The sequence below is a fragment of the Chiloscyllium plagiosum genome, chromosome 5, assembly GCF_004010195.1.
Source record: "Chiloscyllium plagiosum isolate BGI_BamShark_2017 chromosome 5, ASM401019v2, whole genome shotgun sequence".
Lineage (NCBI taxonomy): Eukaryota > Metazoa > Chordata > Chondrichthyes > Orectolobiformes > Hemiscylliidae > Chiloscyllium > Chiloscyllium plagiosum.
In genome coordinates, this window is record NC_057714.1 from 12,440,082 (window position 1) to 12,459,163 (window position 19,082).

Sequence of the window (19,082 nt, forward strand, 5' to 3'; positions counted from 1 at the left end):
CCTCATCTTCCGCCTAGGAACCCTCCAACCACAAGGGATGAACTCAGATTTCTCCAGTTTCCTCATTTCACCCCCCCCACCTTCTCTTAGTCCCAATCCTCGAACTCAGCACCACCTTCCTAACCTGCAATCATCTTCTTGACCTCTCTGCGCCCACCCCCACTCCGGCCTATCCCCCTCACCTTAACCTCCTGCCACCTATCACATTTCTAACGCCCCTCCCCCAAATCCCTCCTCCCTACCTTTTATCTTAGCCTGCTTGGTACACTTTCCTCATTTTTGAAGAAGGGCTCATGCCCGAAACGTTGATTCTCCTGCTCCTTGGATGCTGCCTGACCTGCTGGGCTTTTCCAGCAATACATTTTCAGCTCTTATCTCCAGCATCTGCAGTCCTCACTTTCTCCTCAGTCAAATTAAAACCAGGCAAAGTCTGAACACAAGTTGAGCATTAAATGTTCCAATTACGCCAAGTCTCTCTGCCACTTCATACAAGCAATGAGGTGAGGATGTGTGTAATACACAGCATTCACCCAAAATGAGGGCAATTGTGATCAGAGCATCTCATGGTCAGCAGACCTATCTCTTAAATGTACTATCTACAAGATGCTCTACAGCAACAGCATCTCCCTGGTCCTACCTCTTTCACTACCAAGACAAGAGCAGTCACTGGTCACAATCCTCTTCAATTTCAAGATGACAGAGTGACACATAATGATCACAAATTATTGTCAGTAGGTCAAAACCTTGTGAGATGATGCTGTAGCTTTAAGAGATTACTTAGTGCTGGTCTCTATTAAGAAAGACACTGAATGAGAGGTGACGAGTTGATTACTGAAGACAACTGGAGTAAACATCTTGGGTTTTTTTTAGTGCAGTCTGAATGGGTGTGGCCAGCTGGCACAGATCAGGATTTCTGTATTTTGTTTTTTCACGAGCATCAGAAGCTATTGGGGTCTCAACAGAGTTGGAAGCTCCAGTGATGGTCTCCTGGCTGCAACTCTGAATTTTCTCTTTATATTTTTCCATTTTGGATTGGAGAATGACATGTGAGAATCTGTGGCTGAATTTTCCTTTTTTGCCAAGGGGTGTGTTTATGGGACATTACTATATGGGAACAGTTAATTCGCAATAGTTACTGTATCTATTATTCTGTTAAGTTTTCAGAGTTAGGTTTTCTAAATTCCTCTTTCATTGGTTGTATTTCAACTACAGTTTTAAATAAATTGTACTTTGCTTAATATATAGTTGACATCACACTGGATCTGGAAAAAGTACTTCACATTTGTCTTTAAAAATAAGAACAAGTGAGGGTCTAGGATATCTTCTTAGAATGTTTTGGAGGGGTCTGGAGTGGTCCATAACACTATTAGGTAGTTCCATCATTATCAACAGCCCCTGTACCGTAATAACTGCAACATTTCGAGGCAGTGAATCATCATTTGCTAAATTAGTAATTCACAAAGATTAACAATAAATGCTTGCCAACTGTCTCTACTCTATGGGTACTAACCAAGGAAGTGTGTTTAGGTGGCAAAGGTAGAAAGAAACAGACATTAGACCCAACAATTTCAATCTTTATACAATCTTTACACAATCTTCATTGCACTTTTCATCCCAAGGTGAGATTTTCACTTTGTATTGATGCCATGACTAAGACTACCCATTTTAACATCTGTATTATGCTAACTCTGCCTTCCCCTTACAGATTCTGTTGCTTAAACATTCATCGAGATCTTGGTTACCTCTGGAGTCATACAGCACAGAAATAGACGCTTTAGTCCAACTCATCCATGCCAATACAAATTTCCCAAACTAATCTAGTCCATCTTGCTTGCGTTTGGCCCATATCCAACTAATTATTTCCTAATCATGTACCTGTCCAAATGTCTTTTAAATGTTGTAACTGCACTTGCATTTACCAATTCCTCTGGCAGCTCATTCCACATACAAACCACCCTGTGTGAAAAACGTTGCCACCCCCCCCCCCCCCCCCAAGTCCCTTTTAAATCTTTCTTCTCTCACCTTAAAAATATGCCCTCCAGTTTTGAATTGCCCTACCAGAGGGAAAAGGCATTTGCTATTCATCTTATCCATGCCTCTCATGATTTTCTAAACCTCTAACCCTCGTCTGCAAGATGCAAGATGTTTTCAAGACATAAATATTTATTTCCCCAGAGTTCCTTAGCCTCCATGTCTTTATCTACAGTAAAGACTTAGGTGAAATATTCATTTAATCTCTCCCATCTCATTAGGTTCCACACATGAACAATCTCATTGATCGTTGAGGGGCCTTAATCTCTACATAGCTGCTCTTTTGCTCTTAATGTACTTGTAAATTCTCTTAGGATTATCCTTAACCTTATCTGCCAAGCACATCTCATATCCCCCTTTTGCCCTCCTGATTTCCGCTACATTCCATATACTCTTCAAGGAGGTTGACTTGATCCCAGTTGAATATACATAACAAATGCCTCCTCCTTATTCTTGACCAGAGCCCCAATATCTTTATAAATTTATTGTTCCCTATTCCTACCAGCCTTACCCTACACTCTTACAGGAATATACTGCCTCTGAGCTCTCACTTTTGAAAGCCTCCCACTTGCCAGTCGCCCATTTACCTGCAAGTCTACTCCAATCAACTTTTGAAAGTTCCCGTCTCAGTCAAAATTGGTCTTACTTCAAGAACTTTAACTTTTATAGAAAGCTTATCTTTTTCCAAAACTATTTTAAAACTAACAAAATTACGATCACTGGTCCCAAACTGTTCCCCACACCAACACTTAGGAAATAAAGCAAGGCAAGTGACCAAGAGGTCAAGTTTTGCTGCTTCTCTAGTAGGTAGATATACATATTGAGGATGAAGAAAATTTTCCTGAACACATCTAACAAATCCGTCCCCATCCAAGCCCTTAACACCACGTCAGTCCCAGTAGTTTGTTTGCAAAGTTAAGATTCCATATTATTCTTACACATATTTGAGATCTCTCAGATTTGCTCCCCAGTTTCCCACTGGCAATCAGGGGCAGCAGAGAATGCATAAGGTGATTGTCCCCTTATTTCTGAGTTCCACACATCTATATTGGATAATCCCTCAAAAATATCCTAAGTATAGCAGTGATGTTTTCCCTAATCGAAAACACCACTCCCACTCCTATCTTGCATCTCTTCCTATCCTTCCTGCAGGATCTAAACCCCGCAACATTGAGCTGCCAGTCCGGTTCCTCCCTCAGCCATGTTTCTTTAAAAGCTATGACGTCTCAAACACCACTCCCACTCCTATCTTGCATCTCTTCCTATCCTTCTGCAGGATCTAAACCCCGCAACATTGAGCTGCCAGTCCGGTTCCTCCCTCAGCCATGTTTCTTTAAAAGCTATGACGTCTCAATCCCATGTTCTCATACGTGCCCAAAGTTCATCTCCCGAACCGGTCAGACCCTTGCATTGAAATAAATGCAATTTAATTCTTCAGAGTTACCTTGTTCTCAGACTTGCTCTTGCCTGCCTTATCTAATACACTTGCTCTCTTTAACCTCAAAACCATCCTCATCTGTCTCTATTTTCATTACTACTTAGGATCCCGCCACCCCGTTCCCACTAGCAAACCTCACTACCAGGATAAATTTGTCCGGCTCCAGTTCAGGTGAAACCAGTCCCTTTTCAAAAAGGTCTCTTCTGCCCCAGAAGAGATCTCAATGATCCAAAAATCTGAATCTTCGCCAACTGCACTATCTTCTTGATCACTGATTTATCTACCCTACCTTCCTGTTCCTACTCACACTAGTGCAGGGAATAATCCAGAAATTACTATCTTTGAGGTTCTTCTTTTTAACCTAATTTGCTATCTTCACTCTGCAAACCGTCAACCCTTTCTCTAACTATGTCATTCTTACTAATGTGTACAATCACTTCTGGTTTCTCACTCTCCCGCTTTAAAACAAGCACTGAGAGACATCCTTGGCCCTAGCATCAGGGAGACAACACCCCATCATGATTTCTCTCTCATGGCTGCAGAATCGCCTGTCCATTCCCCTGACTGGAGAGTCCCCGATAACAATTGCTCATTTGAACCTTGACAAGTTCACCCTTAGTGCCCAAGATCTGGCTGCCTCTGCTATTTTCCTCTGACAAACTATTCCCTACTAAAAGTATCCAAATCTGTTTGGATGGAGGCGTTGTCCTGTTTCCTATCCCCATATCAGTAGAAGCAAACACTCAGACACAGTATGGCTTTGCCTTCTCCATCTTTATTCCGGGCCCTGGGGAGAGAGAACAATCACCCATGTGCACAGAGACATGCGTTCTTAGTCTTCTCTCAAAAAACAGATCCTCAGTCACGTACAGGGAGCAGCATCCAAAAAAGGTAACATCTATACTGATTGGGTGACTGTTACAATTAGCGAGCATCAACAGTAAAGATTAAGCCATCTGGCATTATACGATGTATGTTGTTAACTGGCATTACACAATGGATGCTTTTATCCTTGCCTCCAACACCTCATTGTTTACTGCAAGTTCTTACCTGGTCAACGTTATGCCAGCTGAGCCTTTGTCATGCAACCCAAAACTTAACTCCTTCCCTACCTGCTCATACCTTATACACTTTCTCAGAGAAACAGCCACAGGAGACTCTTACCTACCTACCTCTCCTGACATTCAAATTCTACCATCTGCTAAGGTGGTATTCGAACAGAAATACAAACAGAAATTGCAGAAAAACTCAACAAGTCTGACATCTGCGGACAGAATGCAGAGTTGATGTTTTGGGTTCAATGACCCTTCTTCAGAACTTCAGTTCTGATCGGTTGGTAATGGGATCTCTTGACTGTCAATTGCATGCAGGTTCTGTCATTTAGCAGACATGCAGTGTTGTGCAAGTGCTTATCCATGACTGGCACCTTTTTTTAAAAACATTCTGGTGCTTCTTCCAGCATACTCTTCTACACTCCTCATTGATCCAGTGGCTCTTCCAGACCAGCAAAAGATCAGTAATTAACTTTCTCAAAATATATGGGATTTCACCTACACTGATAGACAGAGATGAGTTTTTTTTTCTCTAAAAAGGCAATAGACTTTCAATTTTTTTCCCCTCAAAAATTCCATTAGTCAGAATTTAACTCCACACAGTATAGTATAGCTTTTTATAACGGTTCTCAGCAATGAATATCAAATAGCTGATTGCAAGTTTGCTTAAACTGAACATTAAAACAAGAACTAAGAAAACAATTTGATTTTGAGCAGACTAGTCTGATTAATTTATATTATTTATTGGATTAAAGTTAAACACTGAGGCATTCTACACTTTAAAAAATCATAACAAATACACTCTCAACTCAACTTTGCATTGAGTATTGTGCAAAAGTATGGAGAAATATTTGCATAACCCTGTTCAACAGAGTCGTAGAGATGTACAGCACAGAAACAGACCCTTCTGTCCAACTTGTCCATGTCGACCAGATATCCCAACCCAATCTAGTCCCACCTGCCAGAACCCGGCCCATATCCTTCCAATTCATGTACCCATCCAGATGCCTTATAAATGATGCAATTGTACTAGCCTCCACCACTTCCTCTGGCAGTTCATTCCATACACGTACCACCATGTGAGTGAAAAAGTTGCCCCTTAGGTCCCTTTAAATCTATATTTCTCCTCTCCCCCTAAACCTGTGCCCTCCAGTTCTGGACTCCCCACCCTAAGGAAGAGACTTTGTTTATTTGCACTATCCACGTCCCTCATGATTTTATAAACCTCTAAGGTCACCCCTCAGCCTCCAACGCTACAGGGAAAACAGCACCAGCCTATTCAACCTCTCCCTATAGCTCAAATCCTCCAATCTTGAGCATTTATTTCTACCAAAACCTGTATCCAACTAGAGTGCTCTCAAAATTTGTACAGAGAGACAGCAAACTAATCAGGATTATGTTGACACTTGAACAACCCCTGTCTTGTGATGTGCTGGACAGGAGACGTCTGTTTATTTGAATAACCCATATTTAAAAGCAAACATTAATCCTCACAAAGAAAGCTGCTCGATAGCTGAATTTTTTTTAAAAAATTACATCACACTTCATTAAAAATTACTCCATTTATTGGCATCAGATTTTTATCTAGAGTGTACAACTGCAGTTTATCTCCACTGTTACCTGAGATGCAAGTGTTTGAGACACTTCCAAATAGCTAATTTACAATATAACTATTACATGTATATTAAAAAAAACAAAAACATAATTATCAAAATATAATTTATCAAATCTCAACTCATGAATTAAAGCCTGCATTATATTCATGCATGTGCTATCTTGCAAGTAACTGAACTTGCTTTTTATTCACTAAAAATGTAATCCAAGGAGTAGATAAATTGCAGACAAAATCATTTCTTACAATTCGTCCACAAACCATGGAGGTGCATTGAGTATAGGAGTTGGGAGATCATGCTATGGCTATACAGGACATTGGTTAGGCCACACTGGAATATTGTGTGCAATTCTGGTCTCCCTGCTACAGGAAAGATGCTGTGAAACTTGAAAGGGTTTATAAAAAATTTACAAGGATGTTGCCAGGGTTGGAGGGTATGAGCTAAAGGGATATATTTTCCCTGGAGCATAGGAGGCTGTGGGATGACCTTAAAGAGGTTTATAAAATCACGAGGGGCACAGATATGGTAAATATCCAATGTCTTTTCCCCAGGGTGGGGAACTCCAAAACTAGACGGCATAGGTTTACAGTGAGAGGGGAAAGATTTAAAAGGATCCTGGTAGCAACATTTTCATGTGGAGGGTGGTGCATGTATGGAATGAGCTGCAAGAGGAAGTGGAGGTAGCTGGTACAATTACAGCATTTAAAAAGGCACATGGATGGGTATATTTGCCGAGCTGGAAAGTTGATTGCAGACATTTTGTCCCCTTTCTAGGTGACACCTTCAGTGCTTTCGAGCCTCCTGTGAAGCACTGCTGTACTATGTCTCTTCTGGAAATTATTTTGTTTTGTTCCTGCTGCTTCCGGTTGTTCGTTGTGGTGGCCGGTATATTGGGTCTAGGTCTATATGCTGTTGATAAAGTCCGTAGATGAGTGCTACGCTTCTAGAAATGCTCCATCCTCTGTTTGGCTTATCCTATGACTGTTGTCCCAATCGAATTTGTGGCTCTTGTGTGTGGCTCCGAGGGACAGCTGGTCGTCTAGTCGCACGTTGGGTGCTCATGGAGTGGATTGTTAGTAGTCTGCCTATTTGTCCCATATAGTGTTTCATGCAGTCTTTGCATGGAATCTTGTAAATTACATTTGTCTTGCACATGATGGGTATAGAGTCTTCTGATCTGGTGAGTTGTTGCCCAAGCATGGTTGTTAGCTTACGGGCAGTCATGAATCCCAGCAGTCGGAAAAGTCTGGTTGTCAATTCAGAGACGTTTTTCTTATGGACGGTACCATAGCTAGTGAGTTAGGTCGTGGCATGTTCGTCTATTAGGCAGCTGCAGATGAACTTGCGGGGGTATCCATCCTCGGTGAGTGCTCTGTAGAGGTGCTCTTCTTCTTCCCTTCATCGGTCGGGAGTGCTGCAGTGTGTTGTCGCCCTTATGAACAGGGTCCTAATGCAACTTCTCGTATGTGTTTGATGGTTGCTGTTGTAGTTCAGGACCTGGTCGGTGTGTGGCTTTCCTGCACACATTTGTGACGTGTTCACCATTCTTTTCTTTCAATCAGGAATGGGACTCGATTGTTGTCCCTCATAATTGCGCTCAAATGTTAGCCTAAATCATTATGCACACTCAACAGTCTGGAAACCTGAACACCTTTTGGCTCAGAGGTGGAAAAAGAGCTCATTGAGCCAGAGCAGAGTGATAACTCAAATATACCAGTGAAAAAAAATGTACAATTTTACTTGGCCTCTAGGTTCTTTGTAATAGAATTAACTGCCAATTCACTGTCAAGACTTGCATCTGTACAACAGCTGGCTGGATAAGATACCACACAAAATAACAGGTCACTTCTTCAAGAAACAGGCTAAAAAGTGAATGAGGAAAATAAGCGGAACTTGGAGTATTAACCTAAAAGTCAGACAAAAATAAGCCCACCATTTGTATTAGAACTCTAAAAGAACTACTCGCTCGTGACATAAGTTACCAATGTATTTCCAGAATAAAAAAGTTTGATATGGTTGTAAGCCAAAACCTATGGAACAAAGAGTTGCTGGCGAATCTGTACGAATATCAAATTGGATTTGAGCCGATGCATGCAAACACATGTAATGCACATTCACATATAAATATACATTTACCAATTAAACCTCCGATAAAGTAGTTTTTATTTTAAACCAGCTAATTAAAACAAAGGTTAAGCTTTATCCACAATTGTAAAATTCCTCAACATTGGTTTCCTGAAATTAATTTCAGGAAACCTGTCTCTTCATGACAGAGATACACATCAAAATGACCTTTAACAGACAGAGAACATGCCAAATTTTACAATAAAACACTTCACGTACCAAAAGATAGGAATATGCTATCACAATTCACACTACATTTGTGAGGAAAAGGCACAGCTTTCCTTGCACAAGTGGCAATGTTATACTTACAGGTTATTTTGCAGTATCAAGCCAAGTAGAAAGTGGTCTACTGTTCCACAATGACCCAACAGGATCCCAAGTTTGTTTAAACTGATTTGGGATGAAGGAAAACAAAAAAAAAAGAGAGAGAGAGAGAAAAAAAAAGGAGAAGGGAAAAAAAAAGAAAGGAAAGCGACCAGAGTTTAAAAAAGGGAAAAATATCAAAGTTAAAGTGTGATTGTACAATGGCTCTTTGATTCAGGTTTTCTCGAGTGCTAATTTTATTCTATGATGGCATACCTAGCAATAAGATAGTGAGAAAACAACACACCATGCAGCAAATTAAACTGCACATCATGCTAACATTCCATAGCACTCTCAGTCAATGACTGAATTTGAAATGCAGTCAAAGCATTATGGCTGTTTCTCAACTAAGCTACACAAAAAGCAATGAAATCAATGATCAGTTAAACTATTTGCCTAAGTGGTGGCCATGGAAAACATAGGAGAAGTAGTCCATTTGACCTGCTCTGTCATTCAAGATTATGTCTGATCACCTACCATAATACAGTAGACCTTGATGACATGAGAAATCATTCAATCTTTTGACCTTACTTGATGACTGAACTTTCACAACTCTCTGGAGTCAAATACAAATTCCAAAAATTCACCATCCTCCAAGTGAATCAATTCCTCAGCTCAGTCCTAAAAGATTTCCATTTTCTTCAGAGATTGTGCCCCCGGTCCTAAACCCCATTTCCAGGTAAACATCCTTTCTACAGCTTCTATCAAACTTTTTAAGAATTTATGCTACTATGAGATAACCAAACATTCTTCTAAACTCCTTAATCTCACTCCTGGAACAGTCCCAGTATCCCAGGAGTCAGTCAGGTAACCCTTCCCTAAACTGCCTTCAGGACATGTATATCCTTCTTTAGACAAGTGGATTGGAACTGCAACTGCACTTATATTCCAGTTGTGGTCAGTGTTCTACAAAAGTAAATCTTCCTACAATGATGGCTGGCAGACCATTTGCCTTCTGAACTGCTTGCAACATCTGCTAATCAGCTTCGAGTGACTTTTGAACAAGGTTGTCAACACTGTCCAATCTTCTAACATTCAAGAAACATTCTACACCTTTATTCCTCCTGAACTTGTTCAACTCTCTTCTCCACATTATATTCCACCTGTTAAGCTTTTGCCACTCACCATCTTGTACAAATCCCCATGAAGCTCCTTTCCATCCTGCTCATAACTCACATTTCCACCATGTGGTGTATGGCCTGCAGAAGCTGGAAATATTGAAGTGTGGCCCACATCAGAATCATTTGCATAAACTGGTAATAGCTCGGGTCCTAAACTCTGACCTGGAGATACCCCATAGTCACACCCACTAACCTGAAAACATTTCTACTCTCTGCTATCCATCTCCTAAGTAATTCTCAACACTGCTCAGGACACTACTCACAATCCCATATACTTTAACTGGTTTACTAACCTCCTGTTTGGGACTTTACTAAAAGCCTTCTGAAAATCCAAATACACCATATCAACTCATGCCACCTCATTAAGTCTGTCAGGAACAGACTAAAAAAGAAACCATAAGTTTGTCAAACTTACATATTTCTTTCATAAATCTAAGTTGATCGGTCCAATCAGGCAAATATTTTCTAAATATCCAGTGTAATCACATGACTTTACAAAGGGGAAGAATATCAGGTAGAATATTTGGAAAGTTCTCCAATCAACCCAAAATCCATCTTAATATGCAAATTATTGTAATATTTCATACCATATAACACTACCTCAATTATGCTTCAAAAAAAAATCAGTAGAGAGTAGGCACTCAAAACCTGAAATGACTTTCTGGTTCTGGGAGAATACTATCGATTTATCCATGCCAAACAAAAATATGTCATTAGACTGTGACAGTCTCCATAATCCAAATGAGCTCTGCAATATTCCAGGACATTACAGGTCTCGTTCACCTCCAAGCAATTAGAAAACAGTACCTTTAAGCAACAGGACAGGTCCCTAAAGTAATCCATTCCTAACATTTCCAGATGCAGATCATAGGCAAACATTACCAAAGGAATAATGCACTCATCAATATCAAGTAAAGAAACAATTTGTGCAAATTTTTCAGCAGTATCAAGGGTAATGGGTTGCAATAGATTCAAACAGCCAGTTTAATCCAAAGAAGTCAAGAATCAAAGTATTATCATGTATCTTTAGTGTCAGAATCCACATGATCAACTTTTAACAATGAAATGAGTGACAGTTCTATGGACTAGCTAGTTGATTACCAATGCACTTTACCATACATGAACCAGGACTTACAAATCTGTCATATGCTTGGAGCGAATAGGTCAACTTGGACCTATGATTCTTCTTGGCTTTGTGCACAAATCAATAATTAGTCATGAATGCTATTATCCCTGTATTGTTGTAAGAATGGTAGATGAACTAGCTTACTCGTTCAGCAATTTCGACCACCTGCATCATAAGACAAAGAACCGTTCAATTTCAAAGTGTACAGTGTTTAAAAAGCCAATGAACAATTCATCAACTGATTTTGAACTCTGAGAACACTAAATTTATAATAGTCAGTTCTGCTATAAATATGTATTTCTTCAATGCGAATTCGCTTTAACACAACTGAATAATTCAGCCTTATTTGTAGAACACGAACTTTCCTTAACCTGCATTGACGATAATGCGATTCTGGCTCCATTAGATTAAATGGTGCTGCTATTGCACGATTTTGTTATAGCACAAGATTGCACGATAATGGAACTATCGAGTTATATCAGAACTGACTGTATATAAAAAAGGTTAAAATTATAGTCTCAGATTCTCAAACATGATTTGAATAAATCTTGACTACTGAACTGAAATACAGATATAAAATGTCAAGTTCACTTATCTTGTTTTTCTGAAGTTCCTTGGTTTGATACTGATATTAGAGATTTGTCTCATCATTCAGGTGTCAGTCACAGCTCATTCTCATCTCAAAAGGAGAAAAGATTGTCATTTCAATCCCATCCAGAGACCTTAACACATCATCTAAGCTAACACATCAGTGCAATATGGTATGGATGAAGGAGGCATCGTTTTTTAGAGGAGATGTAAAACTCATCTGAGTAGGTGGATTTGAAGAAGCTATTCTAAGGTGATTTTTAGAGGCTGTATTACAATGTCTACCATACCATTTACTGGCTCTAATGGTATGGTAGACCAAAGGATAGGAGAACTACTATATAAATTTAAAGACCTGACTTTGCAGTGATTTTACTACATAATTTCTGAACCTTGGTCCCACTCTTACCCACATAAACCATCACACTCTACAAGCAACCACAAAATCAGTGATGTTGCCTGCTAATAGTCAAATCACAATAGCCATATCCATCATAAATCAGGACATAAATATTTAGCAAAGTGGTAGTGCCAATTCAGATAGACTCAGAACAGATCAAGTAGCTCAAAACTGAGCATCCATGAAGCATTACGGGCCATCAGAAGCAATCTTAAGAGCAATCAACAAGGTATAAGCCTAGGAAGCCTTATTCCATCATTGCCGTAAGCTAAAAACTAATCCTACTTCAATAAGGATAAAAAGCATGCCAGGAGTACTATCAAAGAAGAACTTAATAGGAAGCAACCTAGTAAAGCAACTACACCAAACTACATACATGTTGTTTCTGGCACTTAACATGCTATAGATCTCATAACCAACTTACAAAATCAAAGCTCTGCAGTCCTGCTATCAGTCATGAATTGTGACAAACAGTTAAACAAAAGGAGGAGCTACACAATGTTGGTACAGCCCAACCAATGAGTGGAAAGTTGAATCTGAAGCAAGACTCTTAATTCTAAGTAGCATGTAAATGATCCATCTTGGCAATCTTCTGATGTGCCCTGAATCACCAATGCCAGTCTTCAGTCAACTCAATTTATTCCACGTGATAATCAACAAACTGCTCATGCCATTATAGACAACAAATGCTTTTTGCCCAGATAAACCTCAGCTTGTGATGGATGGTGGTCCACAATGAGTTTTGCCCCTAGTCAACCTGTCCAGTCCAGCCACCAGATTGACATCCACCTAATAGTATGGGAAGTTGCCCAATTATATGCTGGCCACAAAAGGCAGAACAAAATCAGCCCATGTAATCATGGTGCCAACTTAGTCTCAAAAGAGATGGACGATGTCATCAACATCGCTATCACACAACACTCCCTCACTAATAACGTGCCCACCAATGCCCTGCTTGAGTTCCGCTAAGGCCATTTAACTCCATACCACATTACAAGCTTTGTCTCAAAGTTGAAAAACGTGGTGCTGGAAAACACAGCAGGCCAGGCAGCATCCGAGGAGCAGGAGAATCGACATTTCGAGCATAAGCCCGCCTTCTTCATTTTTCAACTCTGGTACTCCAGCATCTGCAGTCCTCACTTTCTCCAAGCTTTGTCTCAACACAGACAAAGAATTCAGGGTGAGAAAACTGCCTTTAATATTAAATTTGGACCAAGTAAAGCCTCAGGAAAAATTGTTGTGGATTAGAATAGATTCCCTACAGTATGGAAACAGGCCATTTGGCCCAACAAGTCCACACCAACCCACCCAGAACCTAGCCTATATTTACCTCTGACTAATGCACCTAACACTATAGACAATTTAGCATGACTAATTCACCTAACCTGCACATTTCTGGATTGTGGGAGGAAACCGGAGCACGCACAGGAAACCCATACGGACACGGGGAGAACTTGCAAACTCCACACAGATAGTCGCCCAAAGCGGGAATTGAACCCAGGTCCCAGTCGCTGTGAGGATAATACCACTAAGCCATCATCTATTGATGTCAACTTTCTTCGCTGTATGCCCCACCTTCAGCTGCTTTACTGACAAGGTTAAAAGGTTTGGAAATTCACTGACGATATCCCAGTGTTCAGTACCATTCATAACACCTCAGATATTGAAGTTGTTTGTGGCTATTTCCAGCAAGACTGGAACAACAGTCAAGTTTACAGTAAAAGTGGCGTAATGTCTGAGCCATGCATACGCCTGACAAGTACAATCTCGAACAAGAGAGGGAATCCAGCATCTGCCGCACTGAATCAAACTAGGGGAAATTTACCACTAACCAGAAAATGAACTTGACCAGCCATACAAATATTGAGGATACAAGAGCAGGAAATCTTGAGGCAAGTGGTAGGCATCTCTAGGTTGAAGCCCCAAACCAGGAGATAATGACAAAGGGCACTCACAATGGAGTCAAACAGTTGAAATCTCAACCTGCAAATTATTGCATCATATACCTTTGTCACGTACTAAGTGCAGGAGAAAATTTAGTCAAAAGTCAAAGTCAATAGCATTTAGAGGGTTGCATTCATAGATTACACTAGTAACCTTTTTGATTTCAACAAATTTGCGAAAGCTGAATCTTATCCAAAAAAAATAGGTGTTATCCAAACCAAGGCATTGATCTGAATCTTCTAGTTCACTCATTTGTCCACTTTTTGTCATGAAGTCAAATGGTTCCATATTCAGTCTTTTCATATGTTTCTAAATATGAAACACTAATCTGAGAAAGTCTAGACATTGTTCCAAATTTGTTACGGATGTTTTAATGAATTAACAACACAAAACCCCAGAATCAACAAGTAAAAGCAAAATGACAGGTCAACGATGGGCTGGCTAGGTGGATTGGCCAAGTTAAATTATCCCGTAGTGTCCAGGCATAGTCGGTTAAATGGATTAGCCACGACAGAATGTGAGGTTATACGGACATTGGGAGAGTCTGAGTGGGAAGGTCTTCAGAACATCATGCAGGCTCAATGAGCCAAATGACCCATTTCTGCACTTGTAGGGATTCTATGGGGTCCCATTGCAGTTTTGAGCTTTTTGCAAAGTCAAATATATTTGGCAAATAATAGAAGGAATCAGACTATTGCATATAAGAACTAATTTATTCTACTTCATTAGCAACTTTAGTGCAGGGATGGCACAACAGTATATCCTGGCTGCCCATGTCCACACTGCACAATGTTACAGAAACAAAATCAAATAGATGTTGGTGAGGCCACTTTTGGAGTACTGTGTACAATTCTGGTTACCCTGCTGTAGAAGGATATTATGGATATTATTAAATTGGAGATGGTTCAGAAAAAAATTTTACCAGGATGTTGCTAGGACTGGAGGATTTGAGTTATAAGGAAAGGCTGGACTTTTCCCCCCCACTGGAGCAGAGGAGGTTGAGGGGTCTCCTTACAGAAGATTTGTACAATCATGAGGGGCTTAGACAAGGTGAATAGCAAATGTCTTTTCCCTAAGGTAGGGGAATTCAAACTAGAGAGCATACTTTTAAGGTGGGAAAAGATTTAAAAGTGACATGAGGGGCAAATATTTCACACAGAGTGTGGTTCATATGTAGAATAAACTGCCAGAGGAAGTGGTAGATGCACGCACAGTGATATTTAAAAGACATTTGAACAGGTACATGAATAGGAAAGGTTTACAGGGATATGAGCCAAACGCAGGCAAGTTTAGTTTGGGAAACTTGGTCAGCATGGATGAGTAGGACCAAAGGGTCTGTTTCTGTTCTGTCGGACAATGAGATATTATTTTTAAATAGTCACCGCATGCATATGCTAATTAAACACCACATTTAGCTTTTCATTTCAGCTTCCAATAACTTTATATTAACTGATATGCCAAAATTAGGAATTTTGTGTCACTTTTTAACAACACAAAAAACATACAAAAAAATTTCGCATCTTGCCAATTAAGTAAAACTCCTCAATATTTCACCACCAATTTTTCTGTGAAATTTAAGTTACTTTGCTATTGCTGCAATTCACGTTCTCCTGCTTTAGCAGTTTGCTTCGAATGGAAATGAGGCACGGAAGGAAGACTGGTAATCTCCACTCGAAGCATCTTTTGAAAAGGTTACACATTTAAAGTACTGTCTAACCAACGCCCTCGTATCTCTTTGGAATTAATTGCAATACTTTCGATTCTGAAATGTGACAAAAGCAAGCAATCAACATCGAACCACGCCCTCAAAAGGGAAAAAAAAACTGTCTTTTCAATCTCAGACTCCAAGTTAGGACGTGATTAAAATTCTCATAACCTTCCAGGCCAGTTTTTCAGGGCGCGAATGAGTTTAAAACGAATTTCAGGGAACCACCATTACCATCCCCCACCCCGCCCACGTTAGCAATACAAATCGTGTAATCTGTCTTTAAAACGTTGAAATTTTATTGTACAACTAAATGCCAAATGTTTTTGTGTGGTGCGAATTCTGTATTTTCATGATTAGCTTGAGAAAATGCCAGTCGACCGTTTATCGCAAGGTTATCTGAAACGGTCGGCCGATAACTCTGGGGGAAAAAAACTACTGCATTTACTGACTATGCTTCGTCCACACCGTTTTATCACGACATTTGTCCTCCAACCACATTTAACGCCATATTTTGGTTTAAACGTCTAACGCAGTGCTTTCTCCCCTTCCTTCACGATCGGCATGTGGAAGGAACCGTTTACAGAAATGCAGCCAACTCGGTTTTATATTAAGTCGGGGGGGGGAACAAATGTTCCACCTATCAAGCCTTCCCTTTCTGAATTGTACAGGAGCGCGAACATCATGACTTCTAATTCCCTTGGACAAGCGGGAGTGCATTTGATTTACATAGTCCCTCTTAGTCTGGTCTGGCCCATGTGCTCCTATAGTATTAGGTCCTGCCTCATCATTTATTCTATACTTTGTCCCCTTTAGTCACTACTTGCTTAAAATGATTTTTTAAAAGGTTTGCCGAATGATCATGCCATAGTGGCACATATGGCGTGCTTGGTATTTAAAAGCACATTAGACACCCCTTTCCCTCCCCCACGCTGCTAATTACTCAGAAATGTGTCCAAACGCCTAATATTCAGGGAGAAGCCCTAGACACACACCGCGGTGTACATGATCTTTGCACCACTTTGATCTTACCCAGCCACCCCGGTGTTGTACTTCATGGTTTTCCAGGGGGTCCCACTGTAGTAGTTTCCATTGCTGGAGCTCAGCATGTAGTTTATGCCGTAAGTGCTCGCCTTGTTCTCCCTCTTCCTCCTCCCTCCGAGCACCAGGCTCTTCAGATTGCTATTGTGGTAGTTGTTGCTCTTCACAAAGTTGCTCCCGCCGCCGCCGTTCATCTCGGTGAAATTGTGACTGAAGTACGAGCCGGAGCCGGCTTTAGTCCTGCCCGAGGAGGAGGAGGAGGAAGAGGAGGAGGAGGAAGAGGAGCTGGAGGACGACGAGGAGCCGCCGGTACCGGAATCAGGGGAAGGCGACGACGAGGAGGACGACGAGGCCGAAGACGATTTCTGCGACCCCCTGCGAACGTCCCCGCTGCCCGGGGCCGAGCCGGGCCCCATGCCCATGTCGGGGCCGGCTGCGGCTGCGGGAGGGCCTAGAGTCCGATGCGCGGCCCCGGCGCCGCAGGCCGGGTTGCTGGAGGGGGCAGCGGGGCCGGAGTTGCTGCTGGTGAGGTTAAGGTTACCGCCGCCACCATTGGGTTTGCTGTCCAGTGCTGGCGAGTTCAGATGCAGCAGATGATGGTGACCTGAACTGCTTCGGATTCCTTGAGAGGTTTCCCAGATTTGCATCCACAAGGCATTGGCGGGTCCCTTCTGCTCCGGCTGAATCCAAGCCACCCGCGGATCCATTAAATGGTGATCGATCGATCGCTCGCTCTCTCTCTCTCTCTCTCTCCACGCACACCGAGGAAATCTCTCTTCTTTTCCCACCCTCCCCGCCCCCTCCCCAAAACACACACACAAAAAAATGCACGGATTACCTGACGATTGACTGGAACTGGCCTGACATAGATTTTTCTTTCCTTACTTGACCCGCTCTTTTTTTTCCTCCAATCCCCTTTTCCCTCGCTTTAAACTGTTCCCGTATTCTTCCTTTTATGAAAAAAAAAAGCCGAGGCCGGTTTCTTCTTAACCTAAAAAGAAACTAACGCTAGACTTTAACAATATGGCGCCTCCCCCTGAGCTCCGGGCCCCCCGTTGCGCATGCGCGCGGATTTTTTTTTTTAAAAACCTCCTCCTCCCCCCCCCAACGCTTCGCCCGGGCCCGTCGGAACGCGCGTGCGCGGATGTTTTAAACCCAACGCTTCGCCCGGCCCGTCGGAACGCGCACGCGCGTACCCGCCGCCGAGCCCGGAGGGGTTTGGGTGCGCGCGTTCACTCCCCCTCTCCCCTCCCCCCCCCGCACCGGAGCTGCGCCTGTGCGCGCGTTCACTCCCCCTCTCACCCCCACCCCCGGGCAACACGCGACGGAGCTGCGCCTGCGTCTTTCCTGCTTTCCTGAAGGGGCGGGGCTAGGCTGGACTGGGAGGAAAGGGTGTTTAGTTGGATTCCCGCAAGGGGTTCGATTCCCGCGTTGCTCTTGCGCGTCGCTCCATTGATTTCAGTCGAAAGAGCTCACGAACTTGCCGTCTAAGCTCTGCGTTATATTACTATTCGCAAATTTAGCTACTTCCTAAATAAATAAGTAAAAAGTTAAAAATCCAGTTTTACTTTTGTACCTGTTCATCCACGTTGTGCTCCGAAATGGTGATCACAAAGGGATAAAAATCTTTCTTCATTGCAACACTGATGAACCAGGTTGAACAGCTGTTGGAGGAAACACTGAGGATGGCAAGGGCACAAAATATACGATAAATGGAGAACTTCAATGTCCAACCTGAAGAGTCACTTAGAAGCAGAACTACTGATTGAGCTGGTGGGGGTCTGCTACGGATGATGAGAGAACCAATAAAAGGGAAAAAAAAACATACTCAACCACATCTTCAACAATCAGCTGTCTGAGATGCATCAGTATGAGTGACCATTCCTGGTGGAGACAAAGCTCCACTTTCACATAGGCGAAAGTGAGGACTGCAGATGCTGGAGATTAGAGTCAAGATTAGAGTGGTGCTGGAAATGCACAGCATCCAAAAGGCAGGAAAATTGACGTTTTGGGCAGGAGCCCTCCTGATGAAGGGCTGAAGATTGTTTGGGCCTCGGACACTACCCTGAGGAACTACTGCAAAGATGACCTGGACTGAGATGACTGACCTTGAATATCCACAAGCATCTTCCTTTCTGTCAAGTATGATTCCACCCAGTGGAGAATGTTCCCCAATTCCCATTGCCAGTTTTGCTTATGCTCCTCGATGCCACACTCAGTCAAACGCAACCTAGATGTCAAAGAATGTCACTTAGTCATAGAAATGTACAGCATGGAAAAAGACCCTTCAGTCCAACCCGTCCATGCTGACCAGATATCCCAACCCAATCTAGTCCCACCTGCCAGCACCCGGCCCATACCCCTCCAAACCCTTCCTATTCATATACCCATCCAAATGCCTCCACCACATCTTCTGGCAGCTCATTCCATACACGTACCACCCTCTGCGTGAAAAAGTTGCCCCTTAGGTCTCTTTTATATCTTTCCCCTCTCATCCTAAACCTATGCCCTCTAGTTCTGGACTCCCCAACCTCAG

The 19,082-nt window shown here is 42.0% G+C and overlaps 1 protein-coding gene across 8 annotated transcripts in view; it reads right to left on the reverse strand.

The window, feature by feature from the left end:
• Nucleotides 1-18,117, reverse strand: part of tent4a (terminal nucleotidyltransferase 4A) — a 104,751-nt gene extending 86,634 nt beyond the window's left edge. For 2 of the 8 annotated variants that reach the window (XM_043689621.1, XM_043689620.1), the window contains exons 1-2: nucleotides 17,849-18,111; nucleotides 16,538-17,794 (exon numbers count right to left, since the gene is read on the reverse strand). In XM_043689621.1, coding sequence (XP_043545556.1) covers nucleotides 16,538-17,253 — 716 coding nt within the window. In that variant the 5' untranslated portion in view covers nucleotides 17,254-17,794; nucleotides 17,849-18,111. Of the gene's footprint in view, nucleotides 1-16,537; nucleotides 17,795-17,848 lie in introns of all 8 variants that reach the window. The other 6 variants (XM_043689625.1, XM_043689623.1, XM_043689622.1 and 3 more) reach the window with 6 other exon arrangements.
• Between the last annotated feature and the right edge of the window lie 965 nt (nucleotides 18,118-19,082).